The sequence below is a fragment of the Bufo bufo genome, chromosome 9 (genome assembly GCF_905171765.1).
Source record: "Bufo bufo chromosome 9, aBufBuf1.1, whole genome shotgun sequence".
Lineage (NCBI taxonomy): Eukaryota > Metazoa > Chordata > Amphibia > Anura > Bufonidae > Bufo > Bufo bufo.
Genome location: NC_053397.1, coordinates 80,767,294 through 80,794,393, shown reverse-complemented (window position 1 = coordinate 80,794,393; position 27,100 = coordinate 80,767,294). Strand labels below are relative to the sequence as shown.

General features: G+C 42.5%; 1 protein-coding gene across 2 annotated transcripts in view; it reads left to right on the top strand.

Annotated features, from left to right (window-relative positions):
• The window catches only part of RNPC3 (RNA binding region (RNP1, RRM) containing 3), a 40,672-nt gene extending 15,494 nt beyond the window's left edge, over window positions 1-25,178 (top strand). The window contains exons 5-15 of one of the 2 annotated variants that reach the window (XM_040407601.1): window positions 134-245; window positions 2,040-2,108; window positions 2,870-3,027; window positions 6,622-6,747; window positions 7,299-7,408; window positions 9,547-9,732; window positions 10,861-10,955; window positions 11,037-11,095; window positions 11,522-11,654; window positions 15,893-15,960; window positions 25,073-25,178. In XM_040407601.1, coding sequence (XP_040263535.1) covers window positions 134-245; window positions 2,040-2,108; window positions 2,870-3,027; window positions 6,622-6,747; window positions 7,299-7,408; window positions 9,547-9,732; window positions 10,861-10,955; window positions 11,037-11,095; window positions 11,522-11,654; window positions 15,893-15,952 — 1,108 coding nt within the window. In that variant the 3' untranslated portion in view covers window positions 15,953-15,960; window positions 25,073-25,178. Of the gene's footprint in view, window positions 1-133; window positions 246-2,039; window positions 2,109-2,869; window positions 3,028-6,621; window positions 6,748-7,298; window positions 7,409-9,546; window positions 9,733-10,860; window positions 10,956-11,036; window positions 11,096-11,521; window positions 11,655-15,892; window positions 15,961-16,852; window positions 17,807-25,072 lie in introns of those variants that run through there. The other variant, XM_040407602.1, reaches the window with a different exon arrangement.
• The last annotated feature ends 1,922 nt before the right edge of the window (window positions 25,179-27,100 follow it).

Genomic DNA, 27,100 nt, shown 5'->3' with positions numbered 1-27,100 from the left:
AATACATCTAAAGCCGCATGAGATGCAGTTGTCATTTTCTTATTTTTTTGTAACCATACGTGTGGTTTAATGCATGTGTGTAGTTTTCCTTTGTTCTCACTAACTGACTTGCAATCTGATATTTCTTTTTCAGACTTGTCTTTCCAATACGATCCAGTCTCAAGTACTTATACCCTCCTCCAACAAGCACTGTATTGGCTAACATTGCAAATGCCTTGGCTAGTGTACCCAAATTCTATGTGCAGGTAGACATCTTATTTCTTCTGCTATTTATTAAATTTTTTTAAATACTGCGAATGGTGTAACGGAAAAAAGGGTCAAAATGGCAATTTTTTTAAATACTGCGAATGGCGTAACGGAAAAAAGGGTCAAAATGGCAATTTGCTTCTCTTACCCAAAACAATGTAATAAAGTGTGATCAAAAAGTCACACACACACTCCAAAATGGTATCAATAAAATCTACAGGTTGTCCTGCAAAAAATGAGCCCCCACATAGCTCAGTAGATATAGTACTGTAAAAAGGTTATGGGGGTCAGAATTTTGTTTTATTACTTTAAAAAAATGAAATTTTCTTTGCATCACCATTTTTGGGCTTTTTTGCAGATCGAACTGTAGTTTTTATTGGTACCATTTTTGTGGTATGTATGACTTTTTGATCACTTATTCAATTTTTTGGGGGGTTAAAAAATGGCGAACAGTGTTTTTTCTTTTTTTTTTTCTCTGTAACGACGTTCATCACACAGGAAATGTTTTTTAATAGTTCAGACATTTTATAACACCTATTTTTTGGGGTTTATTTTTATTTGTAAAATTGGGAAAGGGGGTTGATTTTAAATTTTTAATATTTAGGTGTTTTTTATTTATTTTTAAACTTTTCACTATTTTATTTAAAGGGGTTGTCCGGGATTGGGGAGATTGGTGTAATAGTACCAGAGTGACATACATATTACACACATGTATGTCCTACCTTTGCCACACATTTCTGAAGCCCCGTTTTGATATAGCAAATTCTTAGCCGGAAGTGCCTATTTTCTTATACTCTGTGACGTACCGGGTCCCTTGCAGGCGAGCAAAGCCTCTTCTTCCGCTTCGCAGGGAGCCTGGTGACGTCACCGTCAGCCTAAGTTATTATGCAGAGCGCACGGAGGGGCGGTAACTAGGCTGGCCGACATCGCGCTTAGCCACTCCCCTCTGGTCTGGTGACGTCACCGAGGATGGAGCTTTCTAATGAATGAAGGAGGCAGATCACTATGCTACTTAGCATAGAAAACTCCTCCCATGTAAAATACAGCCAAATGGTGCAGAAAACTGGAGAATCAGGGGGCGGATACATGGAGGAGTGGATGATGTGTGGCAGGAGGCGGAATATGCATGAGGGAGGCGGGTGCAGGGAAGAGTTGATAGACAGTTGAAACCAGGAGATGCCGCGCTGCGCTGGGACCCGCAGTGCGTCAGGAAGTCATCACACACAAACATTGATGTCAACAATCTGTTGGGGACCATAGGAGCCATGCAGAAGTGTAAAAAAATACCTAAAAACATCGGGGGAACCTTGACTCTGCTAGTAATAGTGAGTAAAGTATTTAAAGAAAAAATAATTTTGATCCCGGACAACCCCTTTAAAAACTATTAGCCCCCTTAGTCCCATTCACCCTAATAGTGATCTTTTAGAGTGAAAAGGATTTTGGTGTGCTCCCTTCTGAGCTGTGCCTCAAGACTCAGCAGGCCCCAAGCTGTCATGATAACCAAGGGGGGCGCTCCGATCAGAAGACAGAGGGAGCCGCATCTCTCTACCTTACCTCACAGATACAAGGGCATCTGAGGAGTTAAACAACGAGGTTCAGCATAATCGCCATTCTCCATCATTGCAGCCGGTAGCCTGCTGTATTACACAGCTGGCACCTGCCGTGTATGGCACGGGCTCACCGCAGCAGCCCACTCCATACAATTCCAGGCACATCATACCTTACATGTACAGCGTTATGATTTGGTTGTGTAAGACATAAGACTCAATAACGCAGACTTTATTTTACTTCAGGTTTTACACTTAATGAATAAAATGAATTTGCCAGCCCCTTTTGGACCGCTTACTGCACAGCCTCCCTTGGTGAGTATAGGATTTGCTATAGTAATAAGCTTGGCTATATTTACTAGCAGAAAAAAAGTACCTAGGGCTATGTTGCAGACCATGCAAGAGAGCAGCTGTGGCCAGAAAAACTGTGAATGAGCCCTAGTGCTATATGCTATTGCTTCTAAGGCCTCATGCACACGGCCGTGTTCCGTGGCCCAGTGCGGTCCGTGGTAACCTGGCCGGGATTCCTGCTGACAGCAGGAGCGCACGGCGTCATTGGTTGCTATGACGCCGCGCGCTTCATGCAGCCGCTGCTGTACAGTAATACACTCGTATAGATTATACGAGTGTATTACTGTACAGCAGCGGCTGCATAAAGCGCACGGCATCATAGCAACCAATGACGCCGTGCGCTCCTGCTGTCAGCAGGAATCCCAGGCGGGTTACCACGGACCGCTCTCGGCCGTGGAACACGGCCGTGTGCATGAGGCCTTAGGGTGAGAAACCCCTACAGTTAAGGTAGCTTTTTGTTTGTCTGGCCATTGTCTGTGTCCCCCGATCACTCCATAAAATATATGCTGAGCGTATACGCAAGTTTATTGGCACAGTGATGGATGTAGTAGCATCTGCTGCGAGGATTGGGCATTTTTAAAATGAACATGGTCGACCCTTGTTTCCACCTACATCAAACATTTGGGAACAATCTTGCTGCCCCCATCCAAATTGTTATATTAATGGTGGGATCTGCCAACACTCAAGCATTGTTTGGTTCATTCACCATGATGTTTTTGATGCAGCATGCAGACTATTTGGCTATGCCATCCCCATACCCTCCCGTCCCACCGGACCTCCCTGAGAACCCTCCATTGCCAGAGTTGGATGATGATTATGATATGGATGTTTCCAGCAGAGAAGAGTCTGAATATGAAAGTGGAGAGGAAGAAGAAAAAGAGAGGTGGGTTCATAAACATAATAGACCATAACTTAAAGCAATAGATTTAAAGCGGATGGACAGGTACACTTGCGCACTATTGGGCACCATTCACACAACTGTATCCGTATGTCCGTTACGCAATCCCGCAAAACAAGATATTACATGTCCTATTCTTGCCCATTTTGCTACAGTCCACATTTTGCCGACTGCAAAATACATATGGTCATGTGACTGCCACATATGACGTAATAGTAGGTCATGGCTACAAGTGACTTGCCGCATTTTGATGTACTATTTTATCAGTCCCTGATAGCCGGGCCCCTGCTGTATCTGCCAGCATCGCTGTAAAAACCGATGCCAGCGGATTAACCCCTTCTATGTCGTGGTCAGCGCTGACCGCGGCATATAACGTGCATGTGGCGGGTGAGGGAGCCCATCAGGTCCCCGCGCTGCCATTCACAGGCTGCCCAATGCCTTGCATGGCATCGGGACCTGCCTTCTTCGGGGCCGAGGAGATCCAGCCCCAGGTTGTGTCTCATAGGCAACCTGTTAGTGTATGACTCAGTGTAATACACTAACAGGCAATACATTACAATGCAGATGTATTGTAATGCATTGCAGAGGGGATCAGACCCCCCAAAAGTGGAAGTCCCAGAGTGGGACAGAAATAAAGTAAAAAAAAAGTGTTTTAATAAAAAAATAAAAATAAATTTCAAGTAAAAAAGAAAAAAAACACCCCTTTCCCCTGATTTTATAATAAAAAATAAAGAAAAAAAACACACATTAGGTATCACAAGGTCCGTAACGACCGGCTCTATATATATCGCATGATCCACCTCATCCGATAAACACCATAAAAAAAAAAAAAAAACTGTGTAAAAAAAAAAAAAAGCAATTTGTCACCTTACATCACAAAAAGTAAAACACCAAGTAATCAAAAAGGCATATGTCGCACTAAATGGTACCAATAAAACAGTCACCTCATCCCGCAAAAAATGGGACCCTACATAAGACAATCGGTCAAAAAATTCAAAAGCTATGCCCCTCAGACTGTGGAGACATTAAAACATCATTTTTTTTGTTTAAAAAATGCTATTATTGTGTAAAACTTAAATAAATAATAAAAAATATACATATTAGGTATAGCCACGTCCGTAACGCTCTGCGCTATAAAAATGTCACATAACCTAACCCCTCAGGTGAACGCTGTAAAAATAAATAAAAACTGTGCCAAAATTACTAATTTTTTGGTCAATTTGCCCCCATAAAGTGTAATAATGAATAATCAAAAAATCATATGTACCCAGAAATGGTACCAATAAAAATTTAAATTCTTCCTGCAAAAAACGAGCCCCTGCACAAGACTATCGGCAGAAAAAAAAAAAGGCGGTCAGAAAATGGAGACACAAACATTTTTTTTTTTAAAAATGCTTTATTATGTAAAATTGAAACAAAGAAAGTAGACATATTTGATATAATTGCGTCTGTAAAAACCTGCTCTATAGAAATAGCGCATGATGTTGTAAAAAATAAAAACGGTGACAAAACCAAGGGGGGCGCTCCGATCGGAAGACAGAGGGAGCCGCATCTCTCTACCTTACCTCACAGATACGAGACAGACATTTTTTGGTTACCTTGCCTAACAAAAAAATGAATATAGAGCAATTAAAAATCATATGTACCCCAAAATAGTACCAATAAAACTGGCACCTTATCCCCTAGTTTCCAAAATGGGGTCACTTTTGGGAGTTTCTACTGTAGGGGTGCATCAGGGGGCTTCAAATGGGACATGGCATATAAAAACCAGTCCAGCAAAATCTGCCTTCCAAAAGCCATATGGCTCTCCTTTTCTTCTGCTCCCTGACGTGTGCCCTTACATCAGTTAACGACCACATGTGGGTGTTTCTGTAAACCGCAGAATCAGGGTAATAAATATTGAGTTTTGTTTAGCTGTTAACCCTCGATGTGTTAAAGAAAAAAAAGGATTAAAATAGAAAATCTGCTAAAGTGAAATTTTAGAAATTTCATCTCCCTTTCCCTTTTAATTCTTGTGGAACACCTAAAGGGTTAACAAAGTTTGATGTGTAGTTTCTATAATGGTGTCATTTATGGGGGGTTTCCACTATGTAAGCCCCACAAAGTGACTTCAGAACTGAACTGGTCCTTAAAAACTGGGTTGTGGAAATTTTCTTAAGTTTTAAGAATTGCTTCTAAAATTCTAAGCCTTCTATCGTCCTGAAAAAATAAAATGACATTTACAAAAAGATGCCGACATAGGGGGAATTTTAAGTAATAAATATTTCATGAGGTATCACTTTCTGCTTTAAAAGCAGAGAATTCGAAATTTTTAAAATTGCGAATTTTTAAAATTTTTGGGTAAATTTGTGATTTTTTTTCATAAATAAAGGTGAAATATATTGACTCAAATTTATGACTGTCATGAAGTACAATGTGTCACGAGATAAAAAACTCAGAATGGCTTGGATAAGTAAAATTGTTCCAAAGCTATTACCACATAAAGTGACATGTCAAAGTTCCAAAAAATGGCCTGGGCAGGAGGGCGAAAACTGGCCCGGGGCAGATGGGGTTAAAGCATAAATCCTAGTTATTGTGGCTAATGGTCATTTTTCCTAACTTAGATTTGTGGTTTCTGCAATTAATGCTTTAAAGCCTGTATGGACACCTCATTACGTTGCGGAATATGTGCAGTCTCATGTACATTTTTTTTTTTTTTTTTTTTTTTCTGTGCAAAAATGTACTTGCTGTGCGGTTTTCAAATTTAATGGCATGTCAATTATGTTTGTGGTGTTTAGCTTCAGATTTCACCCTTTTCAACGGAAAGGCGAGATCTGTGGCAAAACCGTGTCAAATCCGCACCAACAACCGCTGTTAGATTGCAGATTTCGGGGCAAATATGCTGCAGAAACGCACAGACATTTTTGTGGATCTTATGTGCGTTCACCCTCACTTGTGTGCTGGTAGCCTATAAAGGGTTTTGGTATGCATCTTAAATTTAAAGGGTTTTCCAGGGACGACTGTTTTTTAACAGATATGCATATGTAATGGCTTACCTCATGTACGTCTTTCCCATGCGTTTTGGACCTGATCCATTTTCTACATGTAAACAAATCACTTTGGTTTCATTCCCTCATACGTGTAGCTCTTCCTGTTACTGTATCCAACCAAATCCATGATGCTGATGCACCTTTTCTTTTTCTGCCACGGCCCCAGCACTAACACCCAGTTACTTTATAGCTCCTTCCACGTAGCTACATACACTCCTAGCACTGCCCCTGCCGCTGCTGCTTTGACACGGACATGGACATAACGGGAAATAAGAAAGAACTGCATGGACATGGTCACGTGACCACAGATCTGAAAATATACATTATAGAATTACAGCTACAGTACCTTCAGAAATTATTAATTTAAAGGACGTTGATTCAAACCGCAAAATTCATTTTACTCTTTACACCCATCTCTTGTACTCCTGGACTTTGTTCCAAACCTCTTACCAGGCTACAATCACTTGTGAAACCTAGTGAGTTTCTTGGCCGTGGCCCTAGTGGTAGCACATATTTTATTTGTTCTGTTAATTTTTCTAAATGTATTTAGGACGGCTCGTCTTCTTAAAGAGCTGGCGGATATGCTGCCCAAGAGACCAAGGATTAAAAAACAGTCTCGTCCACGGAAAAAGATGAAGATAAAAGATCTAATAACTGTTCCTGCTGTACAGCACAGGTTAGTTATTAATAGCTGAACTTGTATGGGATGTTCTTCGTAATGGTGCATCATGAGCCAAACCCTGGAACTTCTGCTGTGTTTACTGGTATATGGGTTAAGAGCTTTAGACGACCGCTTAGCATTAAGCCCATGAAAAGTGATTTATTAATCGCCTCCTACCAGATACTACTTGTAAGTATGTCCCAAATCTTAAGGTTTAGAGAAAACAATAAAGAAGTTAACCTTAAAGGGGTTTGTCCATCATTATTATTTATAGATAGATATGTTTATTTCTGCCTCCCCAGCAGGACCTGTGAATACAGTTATACTGCTCCATGCTTTGTGGCTTCCGGGCAGTCTTCACCATATTTCAGGTCCCCACATATAAACTTACTGCACAGTTGGGGTCATGTGCACCACTGCAGCCAATGAATGACCTCATTGGTAATGTGTCCCCCACTAACTGGTGGTAGGGACATTTAAAAAAAAACCTAGGTAACCCCTTTAAGTAGAATTTAATATTGTGTTCAGGTTACTTAGTAAAGTTTCAATGTCCATTTTGATTACAGCCATCCACATGCGCCTTTATTGCCTTCTGAGGTCTTTGAGCAACCAAGTGTAATTAGGCAGAAGAAAATGGAACTTCACATTCCTGCTGACATAGCCCCAGCTACAGATGGTAAGCAAAATGGAAGGTGTCACAAAAAACAACAAATTAAATAATGCTTTAAATAATTTTGTATACCCACATCTGTCTCTGATCTCTCGTTATCTCATGAAAGCATCCTATGTCTGTATACCCTAGTAGGGCATATGGACATCACGGATGGGAGTGGTCCTCCTCTTGGGATCTACCTCTATACACCTACTCTCATTCTGGAAGACTGAGCCTACCTTCATGTGAATGGCCGCCATCTAATATAACATTTCTCCTGCAGCTGTTTGCTGGGATTGTATTGAGATTGACCAGGAACATCAGCTGATTGCCCAGGGTGCTTATTTTTTGAGGGGTTGTCTCTATGGGCAATATTTTATAACGGTAATGCAGTAATACATTATAGATCATTTAGCTAATATACCAAACGGCAGAAAACCCTATGTTTATGACTCTTAGGCGAGGTTCACACCTGAGCGTTTTACAGCGCGTTCCTACGCGCTGTAAAACGCTCAACAGGCAAAAACCAATGTTTCCCTATGGGCATGGTTCTCACCTGAGCGTTTTACCGCGCTGAAAAACTCCCTACGCCCCAAGAAGTACAGGAGCTTCTTTGGGGCATATTGTCGCACGTATTGTGGCAGTTTTTCATTGGATGCCTCTGTGGTTAATCAAAATACAAAAACCCCTCAAAAACGCCCGATAAAAACACCTGTAAAAAGCGCTTATCGAATACGCTCAGGCGTGAACCCAGCCTTAGGGCTCATTCATACGACAATATCTGTTTTGCGCTCTGTAAACTGCGGATCAGCAAAACACGGATACTGGCCACGTTTTGCAGAACAGAACGGCCAGTCCTATGATAGAAATGCCAATTGCCAAATGCAATTGCGGATAAGAATAGGACATGTTTTGTCTTTTTCCGGGCCACGGAGCGGAAGTACGGATGTGGACAGCACGTGGTGTGCTGTCCGTATCTTTTACAGCCCCATTGAAATGAATGGGTCAGCATCCATTCTGCAAAACTCTTACTTTCAGTATATAAATCCCCAATATTAGACTCTCATCCTAATAAAAATACCATTGAGGTTGACAAATAAGTAAAAACGTCCTCGATAGTTAATGCACAAAATTTTTTATTTCGAATTCTCTCTAGAGGACAAGTGCCACAAAACAATTTAAATGATACCCACAAATGCCATGAAAACAACTGCACCACACTGTCCAGCACCCCAATGTATGTTTTGTACCAGCTTGAATATAATCTGCTGTCTTTATAGGGGATAGCCCACGAACATGTCACCTCTGTACAGAATATGTGATAAATGTATGATTGCTGAGACCCCCACCGATCACAAGTATGGGACTGCTGAGGACAGCACTTGGCTATGTCCATTAGTCCCATAAAAGTGAACAGAGCAGTGCCTCAGGAACCTCCATTCTTATGACTGGACCCCTAGTGATCCTACATTGATCATCTATCCTGTAGATATGTGATAAGTGTTACTTGTGGGCCAGCTTCTTTAAATAGGACCTGTCAGCAGTTTCATACTTTGCTGCTGATGGCACTAATTAGAGGCCTGGAGCAACCAGTACAAACAGCCATTTTCTGTGAATATGATATTTTATTTTTATTCCCCCCCCCCCCCCACAAGATTCTCCACCTGCACTAGAGGTGGAGCTTCATTGTAAAGTGCTTTGTGTATCTAGTTGTTTCACACCCCCTCCCCTCGGCTCTAAGTGACCCCTGATGCTGATGCTACAGCTGTCAGTCAGAGCACGTGGGAGGGGCTGTGAAGCAGCTCAATGCAAAGAGCACTAATCAATGAAGCGGCTTCTCCAGTGCACTTTCAGGAACTGAATCTGGCAGAATATAAGATCATATTTACACTACTCCTGATAGTAAAAACTCAGCAAAAGGTATGTTTTTACAGCTGCTGATTTTCTACACCTAGTGCTGGCAGTAGTTTAGCATTGTCAAACTGCTGACAGACTTCCTGTAAAGTTATTTAGGGATTTTTTTTTTTAGATTTTTTTTATATGTACAATATCTTGTAGGTTATTCCAATATTCATCCTGATACTGACAGAATAGATCTGGCAAGAGGTGTAATTTTGTTTTAGTAATTTTGCTAGCTCAGTAATTTATTTTGCTTACTTCAGCCTTTAATTCAAGTTTGGAAACCAAAATGGCTCCTGAGGGAAATGGAGAGATTATTGGATTTGGGAAGATCTATCCAGTTAATGAGCCCAATGATGATGAGGAGGAGAATGAGGAAGATGATGATGATTTGCCAAAGGAATTTATTTCCAGGAGGGAGCTGGAGAAGGGCAGGCTTTCTAAAGAAGGTAAATATGCATTGCTGATGATTATCTGTACTAATAAAAGCCCTGTGTGCGTGTGCTGGTGTCCGTGCGTGTGTGCCAATTGTTGAAGTGCACATGCGCGGCGCGCCGGCCAATCAACACACTGCGCACCGTACCGCCCACACCATTGCGCCACCCAATCACCGCCGCCCCACACGTATCCGCCCGGGCACTTGACAGGCGGCACGAGCAACCAGAAGCGAAAGTGACTCCGGATGTTTTCAGTTTAGCGAGGAGTAGAGGGAGCGGGCGGTGAGATGGAGGACAGGGAGGAGCAGGAAGTGACGGCTGTCATCACCGGGGACAGGCGCACAGCGGCGGTCCTTTCTAGCGCCTGTTATTGTAACTGGTTAAATGTGTAGTTAGAACTAAGAATTATTGAGCGTGTGTGACATTGCCTACTGTGTGGCACCCATTGATGTAAGTGAGAACCAGTCACTACCAAATGCAGTGCACTCTGCAGACAGCATGTTATAGAGCGGGGGGAGCTGAGCAGATTAATATATAGCTTTGTTGGGAAAATGTAAGAGAAAAGAGACGGGAGGCCGCGCCTCATGTGTGGTGCTGTATGGTATTGAGGTAGGATATAGAAGATTAGTTGCGCTTACCCTCTGCTGAGTCACAACAGCTGTTTTAGTTTTGCTGGTATTATCCACCTGTGCGGCTGCCTGGGTTCCTACCCGTGCTGGGGATGCGGACATCGGGATGAAGCGGTCAGTATGTAACAATAGAAGAGAAATTGAAACTTCTGTGTCGGCGCTGTCAGCAGGGATGCAATACCAAGTATTCGTAAAAGCAAAAAGCAGATAGTAATTTATTTGTGGTCAACACATTTCAAGGGCGAACAGCCCTCTTTCCTCCTCAGGACTATTACATAATATTTGTTGAGAAAATGTTCAGTAAAACTAGAAATGTATACATTAAAATATCTGCTCCGCTTCTTCTGCTCTATAGCAGGTTCTCTATAACAGTCACAATGAATCCTAGAGACCTTCTTTTTTTTTTTTTTTGTCATCTGTATGCCCTAATTGAATGCCAACTTGGAAGTGCAAGATATCACTTGTAATAGTTCTAAAATAAGTTTGTTTTTTCTTTTCTTTTTCTTTTTAGAAACTCGAAAGCTCTCTGTGTTTAAGAACTATGAGCCCGGGGAGCCAAATTGTAGACTCTACGTGAAAAACTTATCCAAACAAGTTACAGAGAAGGTATGCCGATAAATGTAATCTGTGTATTGATTTGTCAGTTTGCCCTTTATCCCCTTATGTTTTTGCTTTTTAATTCTACAGGATCTGAAGTTTATATTTGGGAAATTTATTGACTTTTCATCTGACACTGAAAAAATCATGTAAGTTGCTTGAGTTGGTTCTTTTGTATGTTCATATACATATGCTATGTTTCAGAATATCACTGAATTATCATTGGTGACCTAAACAGTATCTCCATAAAGTAGAGTATATGTGTGGCCACCTCTCCATTCACTTTTCCATCTGAACACTTTGGCCAGCAAGCATGCACAACCTTTTTCGAAAATCCCATAGAAGTGAAGGGAGGGAGACATGTGTTCACGCCACCTCATCGTTGACAGTGGCCGCATCTCCAGTTAGGACAGGGATCAAGGGATTCTCGTTCTTGAGATTTGTGCGAGTCTCAGAGATGGGACCCACTGTGAATGTACCATAAATGTCTTAAAGTAGGAAAAAAACCTTTTACTGTGCCTCTTAGTGGTGATAAGTTGAAGACTCACTTCTCTTCTGTTATCCTGATGTTTCAGGTTTGACATTCGTCTGATGACAGAAGGCCGGATGAAGGGACAAGCTTTTATAGGCTTTCCTAATGAAGATGTTGCAGCAAAGGCTTTGAAACACACACACGGATACGTACTTTGTGACAGGCCAATGGTCATTGTATCCTTTTATGAAAGTTGTCTTTTTTATGTTTTAGTTTACTTTTTGCTGCTGTCTCACTGTTAGAAGGGGAAATTTTAAAAATGTATGGCTACAAAAAGATCACTGCATAGTTACAGTTGTGGTCAACATTATTGGCTGCGTTTTTCTTCAGAAATAAGTGGATATGTACTAAAGTTCATTTTCCTTGTAAGTTTGTGGATATCCTGCTGCAGTACCTATTTTGTTTCACTCATACTTAGTTTTCATATACCTAGGATAGGGTTGGGCGATAGCAAAAATATTCCCACGATAACTATATTAAGAAATTTATCACAATAACGATATATATCGTGATAAATACCCATTTAGAAGAAAAAAAAACATTTGGGGCCGCAAGAAGACATTATACTGTATGGCGTGGCTGGGGCAAGGTGACATTATACTGCATGGGGCGGCTGGAGAAAGGTGACCTTATACTGTATGGGGCGGTTGGCCACCAGGAGACTTTATACTGTATGGGGCGGTGGGCCACAAGGAGACATTATACTGTATGGGGCGGTGGGCCACAAGGAGACATTATACTGCATGGGGCGGTTGGCCACCAGGAGACTTTATACTGTATGGGGCGGTGGGCCACAAGGAGACATTATACTGCATGGGGCTGCTGGTGCCAAGGAGACATTATACTGCATGGGGCGGCTGGTGCCAAGGAGACATTATACTGCATGGGGCGGCTGGTGCCAAGGAGACATTATACTGCATGGGGCGGCTGGTGCCAAGGAGACATTATACTGCATGGGGCGGCTGGTGCCAAGGAGACATTATACTGCATGGGGCGGCTGGTGCCAAGGAGACATTATACTGCATGGGGCTGCTGGTGCCAAGGAGACATTATACTGCATGGGGCGGCTGGTGCCAAGGAGACATTATACTGCATGGGGCGGCTGGTGCCAAGGAGACATTATACTGCATGGGGCGGCTGGTGCCAAGGAGACATTATACTGCATGGGGCTGCTGGTGCCAAGGAGACATTATACTGCATGGGGCGGCTGGTGCCAAGGAGACATTATACTGCATGGGGCTGCTGGTGCCAAGGAGACATTATACTGCATGGGGCGGCTGGTGCCAAGGAGACATTATACTGCATGGGGCGGCTGGTGCCAAGGAGACATTATACTGCATGGGGCGGCTGGTGCCAAGGAGACATTATACTGCATGGGGCGGCTGGTGCCAAGGAGACATTATACTGCATGGGGCGGCTGGTGCCAAGGAGACATTATACTGCATGGGGCGGCTGGTGCCAAGGAGACATTATACTGGATGGGGCGGCTGGTGCCAAGGAGACATTATACTGCATGGGGCGGCTGGTGCCAAGGAGACATTATACTGCATGGGGCGGCTGGTGCCAAGCAGACATTATTATACTGCATGGGGCGGCTGGTGCCAAGCAGACATTATTATACTGCATGGGGCGGCTGGTGCCAAGCAGACATTATACCCCCCCCCCCTCCCAAATCTGTATGTCTCCTTGTTGCCCCATACAATATACAGTAGTGTCTCCTTGTTGCTCCTGTATGGGGGCAACAGGGAGACATTATACTGTGTGGGGCTTCTACTGATGGGACAGGTATATTCCCCATCTCCTTCTATTGGGTAGAGATGAAGAGCCCTGTGCAGGCCTCAGCGGGTCTAGGCAGGAAGAGAGGACCACTATCTTTTACCTTCTCCTTTGCGGTCACACTTCTCCCGCCTTGGTCAGTGGCAGGCCAGGACCAGGAGAACTCCCCAAGAGAGACCTGCATAGGCTCCCTCACTTGCTGCTGAGTGGCAATTTCCTGACTTTAGTGGGCGGGGTTAGGGCAAAATAGGAGCGAGGAGGATGCGGCCGCTGCGGGGACAAACATGTGCCCCCTGTGCTGACATACCCGGGGTCCAGAATCGGAGGTACCCAGTGGTCCCAGCTTTGTCCTTCCAGGCTCTTTGTGAGTTCTGTGGACTGCAGGATGCGATGCTGCAGCAGGTACGGGGCCGCTCTCTGCCCACAGGTCCCAGACATAGTGTCACATTGGTGGGTGGGGTCATGGGGAAATAGAAGCAAGGAAGATGCAGCATCTGTGGGGACCAATATATAATGTATGCAGGCCGCAGGACATGGACCTTTGAGGAGCAGTCTGCACACGTGCGACCGGTCCTATGAAGTCGTTAAATACTGCAGTTATTAGGATACGGTGATATTGCCATTTCGCTGTTTCCCAATACCAGGGTATATCGCAGACACCGGTATACCGCTCGAGCCCTAACTAGGAGCCCATTTTGGTCTAATATGCTCTGATAATTCTCTGTTTTCATTATTCCTGTAACACATTTAAGGCCTTTAGTCCTAGAGGAAGCAAAGCAGCCCCACAACATAGTTCAGTCTTTCTAATTTATGCCTTTCTTTAAGCAGTGGGGTCCTCCTTGGCTTTCACTCATGGAGCCCTGTGTGCAGCATATGATACAGGTTGAAACCGTGAAAGGGAACCTGTCACCTCAAAAATGCATCTACAATAATGCTGATCACAGTAATTAAATGCTTTAGATGCCGTGATCAAGTTAGATTACGGCACCTAAATGCGCAAAAAACCCGGAAGCTCGCGCTTCCCGGCTTAGTACTGAAGCCCCATGCGGCCAATCGGGACTTCGGTACATGCACTGTCATGCTCTGAGTCTCTATGAAGAGACTCAGAGCGTTAATCTTGCAATTCTTATTTTGGCCACCAGATGGCAGGCCAACACAAGGAATGAGCAAAATGCTAATAAATTGTCAATTTAAATCCCTGATGGGTATTAAAAAAAAAAAACATTTATAAGATCATTTATAAGCCTTAAAATGATAGTAAAAAAATATAAAAGTTTAAATTACCCCCTTTCTGTATAATAAAAAAAATACCTAAATAACAATAAATATAAACATCCTGGGTATCACTGCAACCGAAAACGCCCATACTATTAAAATCTAAAAGAAAAATCCGATACGGCGAATGGAAAAAAGGGTAAAAATGGCAATTTGCCATTTGTTTTAATTGTACCCCATTTGGATTTATTTTTTCCGCCTTCCACTACATTTTATGGCATAATTAATGGTGGCATTAGAAAGTACAACTTGTCCCGCATAAAATAAGCCCTCATACAGCCCTCATGGCTGACGGAAAATAGGGAAGAAAAATTAAAACGCAAAAACGAAAAAAAATAATCCTCCGGTAGCCAAAGGGTTAATATTACTTGCATCCTGTCTGTTTTCAGTTTTTTCCCTGCCAAATTTCTGTCTTGGTATTTTTGTGTCTTGTGCTTTTCTGTATCAAACGTATCAGTTTATAGATCTAAGCACTTTTACTAAACATTATATTTTAGGAGATCCTTCACATTGTGTGCTTAATAGTCATGGGTGCCAATAACGTTGACCACACCTGTACATATAGTGGAACAGTATGGGTAAAAAAAAAAACATGTCCATCCAAGAAATCTGTCTTTGTTGAAGCCCTCCTATGTTCCTGCTGTGAAGACCTCCTGAGTTAGATTATTCACCAGTTTCACAGTACTTATGGTAAAGAAGCCTTGTTCCCTCTGGAGACTGAACTTTCTCTTCTCCAGATGGAGTCGGAGCCCCTTGTCTTTTGAGATGATTTTTCATAAAACCCCTGTGATCTGTATTCCTTTACAGGTGGATTAAAATACTACAGTAAAGGGTCCTAAATGTCACAAATTAAAGGGGTTGGTCAGTTTCCTATATAGATGCCCTATCCTCAGGAATTCAAACAGCTGATCGGCATGGGTGTCCTAGGACAAGTCACCAATATAGGAAACGGGCCAACCCCTTTAATAGATCGACCATTACCATTTTCAGAAATATTTGAATTACTTCTCACTGATTTGTTGGTGTAAGGCTACTTTCACACTAGCTGCAGGACGGATCCGACAGGCTGTTCACCCTGTCGGATCCGTCCTGCCGCTATTCCGCTGGACCGCCGCTCTGTCCCCATTGACTATAATGGGGACAGGGGCGGAGCTCCGGCGCAGCATGGCAGTTCGCGTTGAGAGGCCGCCGGACTAAAAAGTTGGACGTGCACTGCATTATTGTCAATGAGGACGGAGCGGCGGCAGGACGGATCCGACAGGGTGAACAGCCTGTCGGATCCGTCCTGCTGCTAGTGTGAAAGTAGCCCAACGAGTTCACAACTACTACTTCTGCCTCATTATTTACCTTAAGTCAGTACCAGCAATTTGCACGCTCTGCTCGTCCTAAGCCTGCCCCCGACAAGACAAAGACTAAGCGATAGCAGTCAAGGTAAGTTATGCAACTAGAACCTTGACAAGCCCGCACCTGCATCACAGCAAAACCTCAAGGACACCTAAAATAGGAAAGCCTTTTTCAGTTAGAAACTTTTTTCTATGAAGGAATACAAATAGTGCAAACATGAGAGATTATGAGGGAGCTGTATCATCTCCTTGCAACAGAAAAGTGGCAGAAAAAAGTTGCAAACTGCACGTTGGCCACTTTTTAAACTGCGCTTACGACAAATTTAGTTGCAAGTGGCGTTTCTGTGCCATCCAATTTTCAGGTCCAAATGAGGATAGAAATCTATAGCAGCTCTAAGCTGCCGTAGATTTGTTCTGGCGCACGGACAGCCAGAGGATACTAACTAAATTCCTGCGTCTCATCATAAATTAGCCTCATCCACTAGCAGCGCACAAGATTTTGAAGACTGTAGTAAAACGCCAGTTTTTGATAAATCCGCCCCCCCCCCCTCCCCCATGTGTTTCATTTTCATGAAACATCACTTCCTGAAAGGAAATTAGTATAAATGAGTTAGGAGGAGCATTTCTCTTTTTAAAGGAGAAAACCTTCTTGATTAAAATACTATCCATCACATTGTTCCGAATCTTTTTGGCTGGGATGCTTCATGTCGGTAATGTATTCCAGGACTACAACAAGGAGCTTCCAAATAAAAGGTGTACATAGGGCATTTAGTAGTATTAGGCTGTGCACCTAAAACAGCTACCGTAATAGGGGATGCAGTTGTCCTTGAATATTTAGTCTGCAGCTGCCGCAGCTGTAAAGGAGAAGTAGTTTTCTTCTAGGGCAACCATTATCCATTACAACTTTGCAGTGTGTATTTTGTCTTCTCTGAAGAGCACAAACCATGCACTGAAAACAGTTGCTGTTCTTCTTCTTAAAGATGGCCGTGTAACTTCTGTTTGACATGAAAAAAGTGTATCCTTTCCTGTTGTATCCTTTGCGATTGATTTCTTTAAACCCCACACAAGCAACAGTGCTGTAAGATCGAGTGCTGTAATTAATGCATTTTTGTCATTTTTCTGTTCTGTGTATTACTTTGTAGGTGGCGAGCAATCTAAAACCACATTTTAGTCATGTATTGATTCATTTCTTTGCAATATAAAGTTCCAGCAAAGAAAAAAAAAGTCAAATGATAGTCTTCTGGCTGTCCTTAGCCACCACTAGAGGGAGCTTATGAGCTTACTGTAGTTAATTATGCAGTGCACTAAATAATGCAGTCATATGCACTAAGCACTTAATCTCCCTCTGGTGGTAGCTCCAAGCAGCCAGGATTTTATCTTTTAACATTGTCTTTGTAGGGGTTTGGAGCTCTGTGTCAGAATAGGGAGCTCTGACTCTTATAAGTCTAATTGACACAGAATGCTTAACCTTTAAACAATGTAGCGTTAAAGGGGATATCCAAGATTGAAAAACTGAGTCTGCATTTATTTTTGTGTAAACAGCACCATTCACATGAATAGGGATGACTCGCACTCCCGGGTATGGGCAAGTGTACTGTTTAGGTAAATAAAAGCAGATCCTTACTCTTTCTAATCATGGACAACAAATTGGAAACACACTTTAAGCCTAGTTGGACTGAACTGGTTACTCCACTCTGCTCCTGTTCAAGTGAATGGGAGCAGTGCTGCCGTAACTAGCTGCGCCCACTGCACAATGGACGGAGCTGTGGAGTTTCAGGGTCCAAGCTACTCCCAAACAGCTGACTGGCTTGGTGTCTGACCCCTATCCTTCCTGATATTCTTTGTGAAAGGGGTTAGATGACACTTTTTTTTCTTAATTTGTGCTCTGCCCAGCTCCCTGGTATCTTTTTTCAGTGTCTGACATCTCTTTTAAAATGATCTGGAAAGTCGTGATTTTTTTTTTAAATGTATTTTATTGTAGAGAGAGAATGCCACATTAGCCACTTAAAGGGGTTGTCTCACTTCAGCAAATGGCATTTATTATTAAAGGGACACTGACAGGCCCGATAAACATATTAAGTTATTCCTATGCAGTCATAGGTCTATTAAAGTGTATTACAATCACATAAGAGTACCCCCTGTCAGCATTTTAAACCATGTAAAAACAACTTTATAATCATCTGTCAATCAGCTTCCTTTATGCCCAAGGGGCGGTTTTTCACATCTCTTTATGCCCAAGGGGCGTTTTTACTCCTACCTTTGTGCCCAGCCGCGCCTCAACTGTCGCTTCCTAGCGCCGCCCAGCTCATTATTATTCACTGGCTGGGCGGCTTTTACAGTCCCCGAGCCGGCACAGGCGCAGCAGGAGACGCTGGCTTTGAATAAGGGACGCAGGCGCACTGTGAGTGAGGGTGCCGGGCAAGTTATCCGGCGCACGCGCAGAAGGTACAAGTGAGTTCAATGCCAGGGTCTCCTGCTGCATTGAACTCACTTGTACCTTCTGCGCGTGCGCCGGATAACTTGCCCGGCACCCTCACTCGCAGTGCGCCTGCGTCCCTTATTCAATGCCAGTGTCTCCTGCTGCGCCTGTGCCGGCTTGGGAGGATCGGGGACTGTAAAAGCCGCTCAGCCAGTGAATAATACTGAGCGGCGCTAGGAAGCGACAGTTGAGGCGCGGCTGGGCACAAAGGTAGGAGTAAAAACGCCCCTTGGGCATAAAGAGATGTGAAAAACCGCCCCTTTGGCATAAAGGAAGCTGATTGACAGATTATAAAGTTGTTTTTACATGGTTTAAAATGCCGACAGGGGGTACACTTATGTGATTGTAATACACTTTATTAGACCTATGACTGCATAGGAATAACTTAATATGTTTATCGGCCTGTCAGTGTCCCTTTAAGATAAAGTTAATACAAGGCACTTACTAATGTATTGTGATTGTCCATATTTCCTCCTTTTCTTGATTGATTAATTTTTTTAATCGCATATTACACTGCCCACCGATTACAACTGCCCTGAAATCCAGCAGTGGTGGTCATGCTTGCAGACTAGAAGAAAGCGCCAGCCTCTCTGGTGGCCAGGACCGTGAAAGCACGCATAGGCGTGCATGCACAGCAGCACCCATCCTGGCCACCTCATATCTGCACCAATACGTTGGCCGTAACCTCTGAAAAAAGGCAGTGTATAATGAAATGGAAAAATGAATTAAGCCAGCAAAGGAGGCAATATGGACAATCACAATACATTAGTATTAGTAAGTGTCTTGTATTAATTTTGTGTTTGTACCCCCCGTGCATAAAAGGGGGTAAAAGTCGTTTAAGAGATATTCCCTTTCCAGATGCAAAGGCAGCTACTAAAGACACCAATCTCCAGAACTGGAAACATTTGAATGCTGCATACAGCCGAATAGGAAAAACCATATGAAAGGTTTACACTCCTAGCAGTCGAACTGGAACAGCATACAATAAATCCCCCCCCTAAGAACGTGACAAGGCGTCGTGTTAAGGGTTAAGCAGTTGTCAGCCAGAGCTGTGTGTTTATTGTTCTTATATACACATTAGTACCACCCACGGGGTTTTGTAAAACAACCAGTAACCCTGTACAATACACTCACACTCCCACACAAAATCCTCCCCTCTGCCTGTGATACAATTACCTTACACAATGGGTTAATGTAATTATCACAGGCAGGAGAATACACCGTTTTACACAATGTCTTCTGTCCTGGAGATGATTGGGAAGTAATCCAATTTATCTCCAAGGGCAGAGGCAAAACTCCATTAGCCACATGGTAGCAAAAGACCATAAAAGACATAAAAATATTTAACTGTGCAGCTATTGCATAAAACATTTAACATATCCCCAGATAGCTCAGGTCTGAGCGCATATTATTAGGTGAATGGCACTCAGACTAAACAAATACAGTATAATCGCCATGGAGCCAAAGTCTTTCACATAGTCTTTCGTTATGCGAATGGGCTCCATGGCATAGCTATCTGGGGTATCACTGTTCACATAGGGCAAGTACCAAATGACCTGGCTTTCATGTCTTTGCAGGGGAAAATCAAGCATTTCAACATGGGGCCATAGTCTAAAGGAAGCAGGCGGACAACCAAGCTTCTCCAATGCTATGTGACGAGATTGGTCTCGTCACAGTATTTATTGTATTTTTGTATTAATTCATGATCAATGCCATTTGCTGAAGTGAGACAACCACTTTAAAAGTGTTTTCCGGGAATAAAAAACTTAACTGAAGGTCTCTAGCCTTTGTCGCCTACTGAAATAATTATACTGCTTTTTTCTGCTCTGGTCCTGTGTGCTGGCTCCCATTTGTCCATCTTCTGGTCCCTGTCTTGTTTTCTTCTGGCTACAGTCTGGACACGATCATCTGTGTCGCTTCAGCGGTGACATGTTGCTAGGGGACATGTCATTGCTAAAGCCCTTTAAGAACCAAGTTTTTTTAATTTTTTATCTTGCATTCCAAAAGCGATGACTTTATTTTTCTGCTGTACTTTTTTTGAAGTAACATAAGAAAAACTGGAGTTCTGCCATATTTTTTTGTGTTTACTGTATGGTAAAAACTACATGTTAACGGGGTTGACTGAATCCGGAAATATCCCCTTCTTCACCCAGGCAGCCCCTCTGAGTTGAACAGTGCTCTTCCTTGCACTGCGCTGAATCGCACAGAGCAAGGGCTTTTTCAGCAGATCTGGTGACATACCAAGTCTCACCATAGGAATGCTAGACAGAGGCTTCCACCTAGCAGTGAGCCCGATTACATCACTGGCACTAATGGGCGGGCTTGATGTATTTTTATGGAGAGCTATTTTTTAATTTATTATAACAAATAAATACAAAAAAAAGCTTTATACAAGGATTGTTCAAAAAGTGCATATTCTAAGCCAGTGCATTCAGAAAGTCTCAGACCCTTTCAAGTTTGACCCCATCAAGCTCCACTCAATACCCCATAATGAGAAATTAAAAACTGAATTTTAGAGGTTTTTGCAAATGTAGTAAAAAAGAGAAACAAAAATTTTGCATGGACATGAATATTTATTTAAATTCTTTGCTTGACACTTGACATTTTCTCCTGATCATATTTGAGATGTTTCTACACCTTCGTTGGAGGCCGCCTGTGGTAAATTCAGTTGATTGGACATGATTTGGACATGATTTGGAAAGACACCCCCGTGTATATAAGGTCTCACAGCTGACAATGCATATCAGAGCAAAAACCAAGCCATGAGGGAGAAAGAACTGCCTGTAGAGTTCAGAGACAGGATTGTGTGGGGCGCACATAAACATAGTTTATAAGGCTGAAAAAAGACATCTGTCCATCTGGTATGGCCTGTTATCCTGCAAGTTGATCCAGAGGAAGGAATAAAAAACATGTGAGGTAGAATCCAATTTTCCCTACTTAAGGGGAGAAAAAAATCCTTCCCGACTCCAATCAGGCAATCAGAATAACTCCCTGGATCAACGACCCCTCTCTAGTAGCTATAGCCTGTAATATTATTACGCTCCAGAAACACATCCAGGCCCCTCTTGAATTCCTTTATTGTACTCACCATCACCACCTCCTCAGGCAGAGAGTTCCATAGTCTCACTGCTCTTACCGTAAAGAAACCTCTTCTGTTTGTGTACAAACCTTCTTTCCTCCAGACGCAGAGGATGTCACAGTCCTGGGGATAAATAGATGATGGGATAGATCTCTGTACTGACCCCTGATATATTTACACATAGTTATTAGATCTCCCCTCAGTCGTATTTTTTTCTAAAGTGAATAACCCTAATGTTGATAATCTTTCATGGTACTGTAGTTGCCCGATTCCAGTTATTACTTTAGTTGCCCTCCTCTGAACTCTCTCCAGCTTTGCTATGTCTGCCTTGTTCACAGGAGTCAAGAACTGTACACAGTACTCCATGTGTGGTCTGACTAGTGATTTGTAAAGTGGTAGGAATATGTTCTCATCACGGGCATCTATGCCCTTTTTGATGCAACCCATTATCTTATTGGCATTGGCAGCAGCTGCCTGACACTGGTTTTTGCAGCTTAGTTTGCTGTTCACTAATATTCCTAGGTCCTTTTCCATGTCAGTGTTTTACCATTTAGTATGTACGGATGACTTGCATTATTCCTTCCCATGTGCATAACCTTACATTTGTCAGTAGTGTTGAGCGAACTTCTGTTTTAAGTTCGGCGTCCAAAGTTCGGCTTCCGGTTAGCGGAGAATCCCGATATGGATTCCGAATTCCGTTGTGGTCCGTGGTAGCGGAATCAATAATGGCTGATTATTGATTCCGCTACCACGGACCACAACGGAATTCGGAATCCATATCGGGATTCTCCGCTAACCGGAAGCCGAACTTTAGACGCCGAACTTAAAACAGAAGTTCGCTCAACACTATTTGTCAGTGTTTTACCTCATCTGCCACTTCTCTGCCCAAGCCACCAATCTATCCAGATCCCTCTGTAGCAGTATACTGTCCTCTTCAGTGTTAATTACTTTACACAGTTTGTCATCTGCAAAAATTGATATTTTACTGTGCAAGCCTTCTACAAGATCATTAATAAATATATTGAGAAGAATAGGGCCCAATACTGACCCCTGAGGTACCCCACTAGTGACAGTGACCCAATCTGAGTGTGTACCGTTAATAACCACCCTCTGTTTTCTATCACTGAGCCAGTTACTTACCCACTTACAGACATTTTCTCCCAGTCCGAGCATTCTCATTTTCTATACTAACCTTTTATGCGGTACAGTGTCAAATGCTTTGGAGAAGTCCAGATATACGACATTCATTGATTAGTCTCTGTCATGTCTAGAACTTAGCTCCTCATAGAAACTGATTAAACTAGTTTCAGATGACCGATACCCTCATGAAGCCATGCTGATATGGCGTTATTTGCTTATTTTCATTGAGGTACTCCAAGATAGCATCTCTTAGAAAACCTTCAAACAGTTTACTCACGACAGATGTTAAACTTACCGGCCTATAGTTTCCAGGCTCTGTGTTTGGACCCTTTTTGAATATTGGCACCTCATTTGCTATGCGCCAATCCTGTGGAACATTCCCTGTCATTATAGAGTCCTTAAATATCAGAAATAAGGGTCTGGCTATGACATCGCTTAATTCTTTTAGGATACGTGGGTGTATGCCATCTGGTCCTGGCGCTTACTTTTACATTCTGCATTTCATCTGGCAGTTTATTTTCTTCAGTGAATATAGTGGAGAATTTTTTTTTTAATAGCTTTGCTTTCTCCTCGTCGCTCTCTACAACTCCCCCCTCATTACTTTGTAAAGGGCCAACACCTTCAGATTTATACTTTTTACCATTTATATAATTGAAGAACATTTTAGGGTTAGTTTTGCTCTCTGGCAATTAATCTCTTGGTCTCTAGTTTGGCTGCTTTAATTATTATTATTACAGCAGAAGGAGGGGGGAGGGAGGGAGAGAGAGCGAGAGGCGGCACAGAGGATTAGGAGGCGGCGCAGAAGTCTGGAAAGGCGGCGCTGGGCACGAACGGCGGCGGGTGCTGCCGGCACCTTGCATCCATTAACATCCCCTTGGGCACCTTATTTGTTTGACTGACAGGTTAGTAATAGCTGTTTTTTATCTAAATAAGCCCACAGATGACATTTATAAGCCCACATTAGGAATCGTGAAGACGCCCTGAACATCAGCATATTTTTAGCTGACAGGGGTGAAACCTGGTGACAGAATCCCTTTAAATGAAAGAAGTTTGGCTGTCCACTAACAGTCTCCATCCAATCTGAGCTTGAGGATCTGCAGAAAATAGCATAAAATCCCCAAACCTTGTGGCATCGTACCCAAGAAGACTGAAGGCTGTAATCGTTCAACTAAGTCCTGAATAAAGGGTCTGAATACTTATGCCAATGCAATATTTGAGTTTTTACTATTCTTTAAATTAGCAAAGATATTGAACATTGTTTTCACTGTCAATATGGGATATCGGGCGCAGAATGAAGGCAGAAAAGCTTAATTTTTTTATAAAATTTTTTAGCACAAGGCCGCAACATACAAAAAATGTGAAAGGGACTGAGGGCTTTCCCAATACACTGCAGACATTTGGGGGAATATATATTTGATATCTTTCTATACTAGTGTCCTACATTTCACTCAGTCATATATTTCAATAAAGTTAATTTCACGGTTACATTTTTTTTGTCCCACATAGTATTCAAAAACATTTTTATACTTGACTGGCAACCTATAAGGTATGATAGGCAAATACCAGTGGCAGGCCCCCAGTGCCTCTGTTAGGCCCCTATCTGCCATGGTAACCCATTGGCCATTGCATTGTGGGGTGCCAATTGGGTGACAGTTAAACACCTTAGACAACATTCATAAGATCACCGTGACAAAAATGTACGTCGCCATAGTTAAAGGGTTAAACACATTCTGACAGTCTGACTTTCAGGTTTATACACTTTTTTTTTTTGTTGTTTTTTTTTTGTGAACACCAAAAGATTTTGGGTATGTTCTTTAACTTTACAGATTGAAGTTGAATTATGTATTTGTAATAGAAATAGTACCTACAGTTTTATTTAAATGGGATTCTGCTTATTCACTCCAGTTATTATATATGAAGAAGGCAAAGGCACTCCAGATATAAAGTACAAAATCTGGATCAATTATTTTTTTTCTTCATCTGGGAGCATTTGGATCCTAACACTGGGATCTTTCTCTAGGACAGATCCTAGTGTTGGGATTGAAGCGTTCCGGTATGGGTGAATAGCTTATTTCTTGATTTTTGTAAACGAGGGCTGTTGTATGCTGAGGTCTATGATTGAGACAGGGTGATTTAAGCTTGGCTATGCTGGTACTTTATGCAGTTTACTGCTGGGGAACCACCGAGGGTTGTAAAATACTTGTAATAATTATAAAATTGTGTTTTAAAGCAAGTGCTTTGTAACTTAAAGATGACAATTGACATTATGGGACACAGTTTTCTAGACCGATGTATATCCCAGTGCTGGGACCACCACCTAATATCAATGGCAAATCCTAGGAGCTATATTATGGCTGTTACAACCATCGTCTGGCAGATTTGGCATTATTAAGCATAGGTGTATTAATATTGTACTGTAGACTTTCTGTCTAACGGCTTCTTCATATTATGTGTCTTGAGTTTACAGGCCTCTTCACAGTTAACATCTCTTTCATATTACAGGTGGAATAATCTTGGTGCAGTTTCAGGACATTGGACCCAGGGTACAACAGTGAGAAATAGTCAGTATTGTACATTTTATTCTAATTTTGTTTACTGTGTAAATAAATTTTATTTTACAAAACGGGTTGTAATTTTCTTTAATAGCACACATGGTCGGCACACAACATATCTGGTTGTGTCAGTAATGATGAATTGTATACTGTCACACCCAATCATTAAGTCTGTCCATTAAATTATCGCATATTAAAATGCCTTATTTTAAGAGAATCTGTTAAATTCTCAGGAAGCTGCGACTTTTTCCAGGCTCAGGAGACAATGATGGTACTTCTATTAGCTCATGAATGACAGTCTGCTGAAGTCAGTGTCTGTCACTACTTTATGCTGCCTTCAATGAAAAGCTGCATGTATTCACAATCGACGTAAGGTAAGGGTGTCAGGGAGGCTAGCTCTGATCTGGCACACCTCACAAAATTTGCCAAGTTGGTGGATGAGGGGGATGTTCTTTCAGCGGTATCAATGCTGCATCCTCTGCCATCCAGGGGAATGTCAGGTCTAGTAAGTAGGAGGCTAGGAGCGCAGGGCTGGTAGTGTGGGATTCAGTTATTAGGGATACAGACAGGGCAATCTGTCACAAAGACTGGGATCATCAAACAGTATATGGTCTTCCTGGCGCACAACACCGCGTTCACACTTCAGTTATTTGATCAGTTACTTCAAACAGTTATTGTGAGCCAAAACCAGGTGTGGGTCAAAAACACAGAATAGGTGCAAATCTTTACATTGTGTCTGACCTCTGAAGGCTACACTATTGGTTTTGGCTCACAATAACAATGGCAATAACTAATCAAATAACTGAGGTGCGATACATTGCTGGGGGTTAGAAAATTTAAAAAGGAAATATCTTAAGTTAAACAAAAAATTACCAAAAATATCTTAATCACATGTATGCTAATGCAAGAAGACTGACCAATAAGATTGGTAAACTGGAATTAGTGTTGTCTGTGGAGAACTGACCGGGGGGGTAACAACAGACATGGCCGAATGAGTGCTATGACCGGGCAGTTAACATACAGGGTTAGTCTGTTTAGAAAGGATAGTAAAAAATGAAAAGGGGGAGAAGTTTGCCTTTATGTGAAGTCCGATTTACGGCTCACACTCCGGGAATAGCAAAAAAAAAAAAAGGTAGATAAAACCAGGACTTCCGTGTATCGGCGCTGTCACAGGAGCAGGGGGCCGTAAGTTGTTTTCAAATCTGGATCTGGTTTTATAGTCTCTTCCTGTGACAGCACTCATACGCAGATGTAATGGTTTTTCCTACTTTCAGTAGTAGTGAAAGAGCTTCCAGGACGCCAATAGGAGCGCATGTTGGGCTAGGTCGAATGTCACAGCACAAAGAGACGACCTGCACACAGTGGAGGTCCACACATAACAGGCCTATACAGCCGTTGTGAAGTTAAGGGTCCATTCACGCGTCCGTAAGTGTTCTGCGGATCCGCAAAACACGGACACTGGCAATGTGCATTCTGCAATTTGCGTACCGCACATCGCCGGCACTATAATAGAAAATGCCTAATCTTGTCCGCTAATTGCGGACAAGAATAGGACATGTTCTATTTTTTGGCAGAAACGGAAGTGCGGATAAGCAAATGCGGATGCAGACAGCACATTCCGGCCCCATTGAAAATTAATGGGTCTGCACCCGTTCTGCAAAATTGCGGAACGGATGCGGACCCATTTTGTGGACGTGTGAATGGACCCTAAATCGGTGTTTAAATAGCAGACCGAGAACCTTCACAGCCCAGCGGTATTATAGGAGAGATCCTGCCTCCTCTAATTCTTTTTTTTTTTTTTTTTTTTTTTTTTTTTTTTTCACACTCCGGGAAGATTTAAAGGGAACCTGTCACCAGGATTTGATGTATAGAGCTGAGGACATGGGTTGCTAGATGGCCGCTAGCACATCCGCAATACCTAGTCCCCATAGCTCTGTGTGCTTTTATTGTGTAAAAAAAGCAATTTGATACATATGCA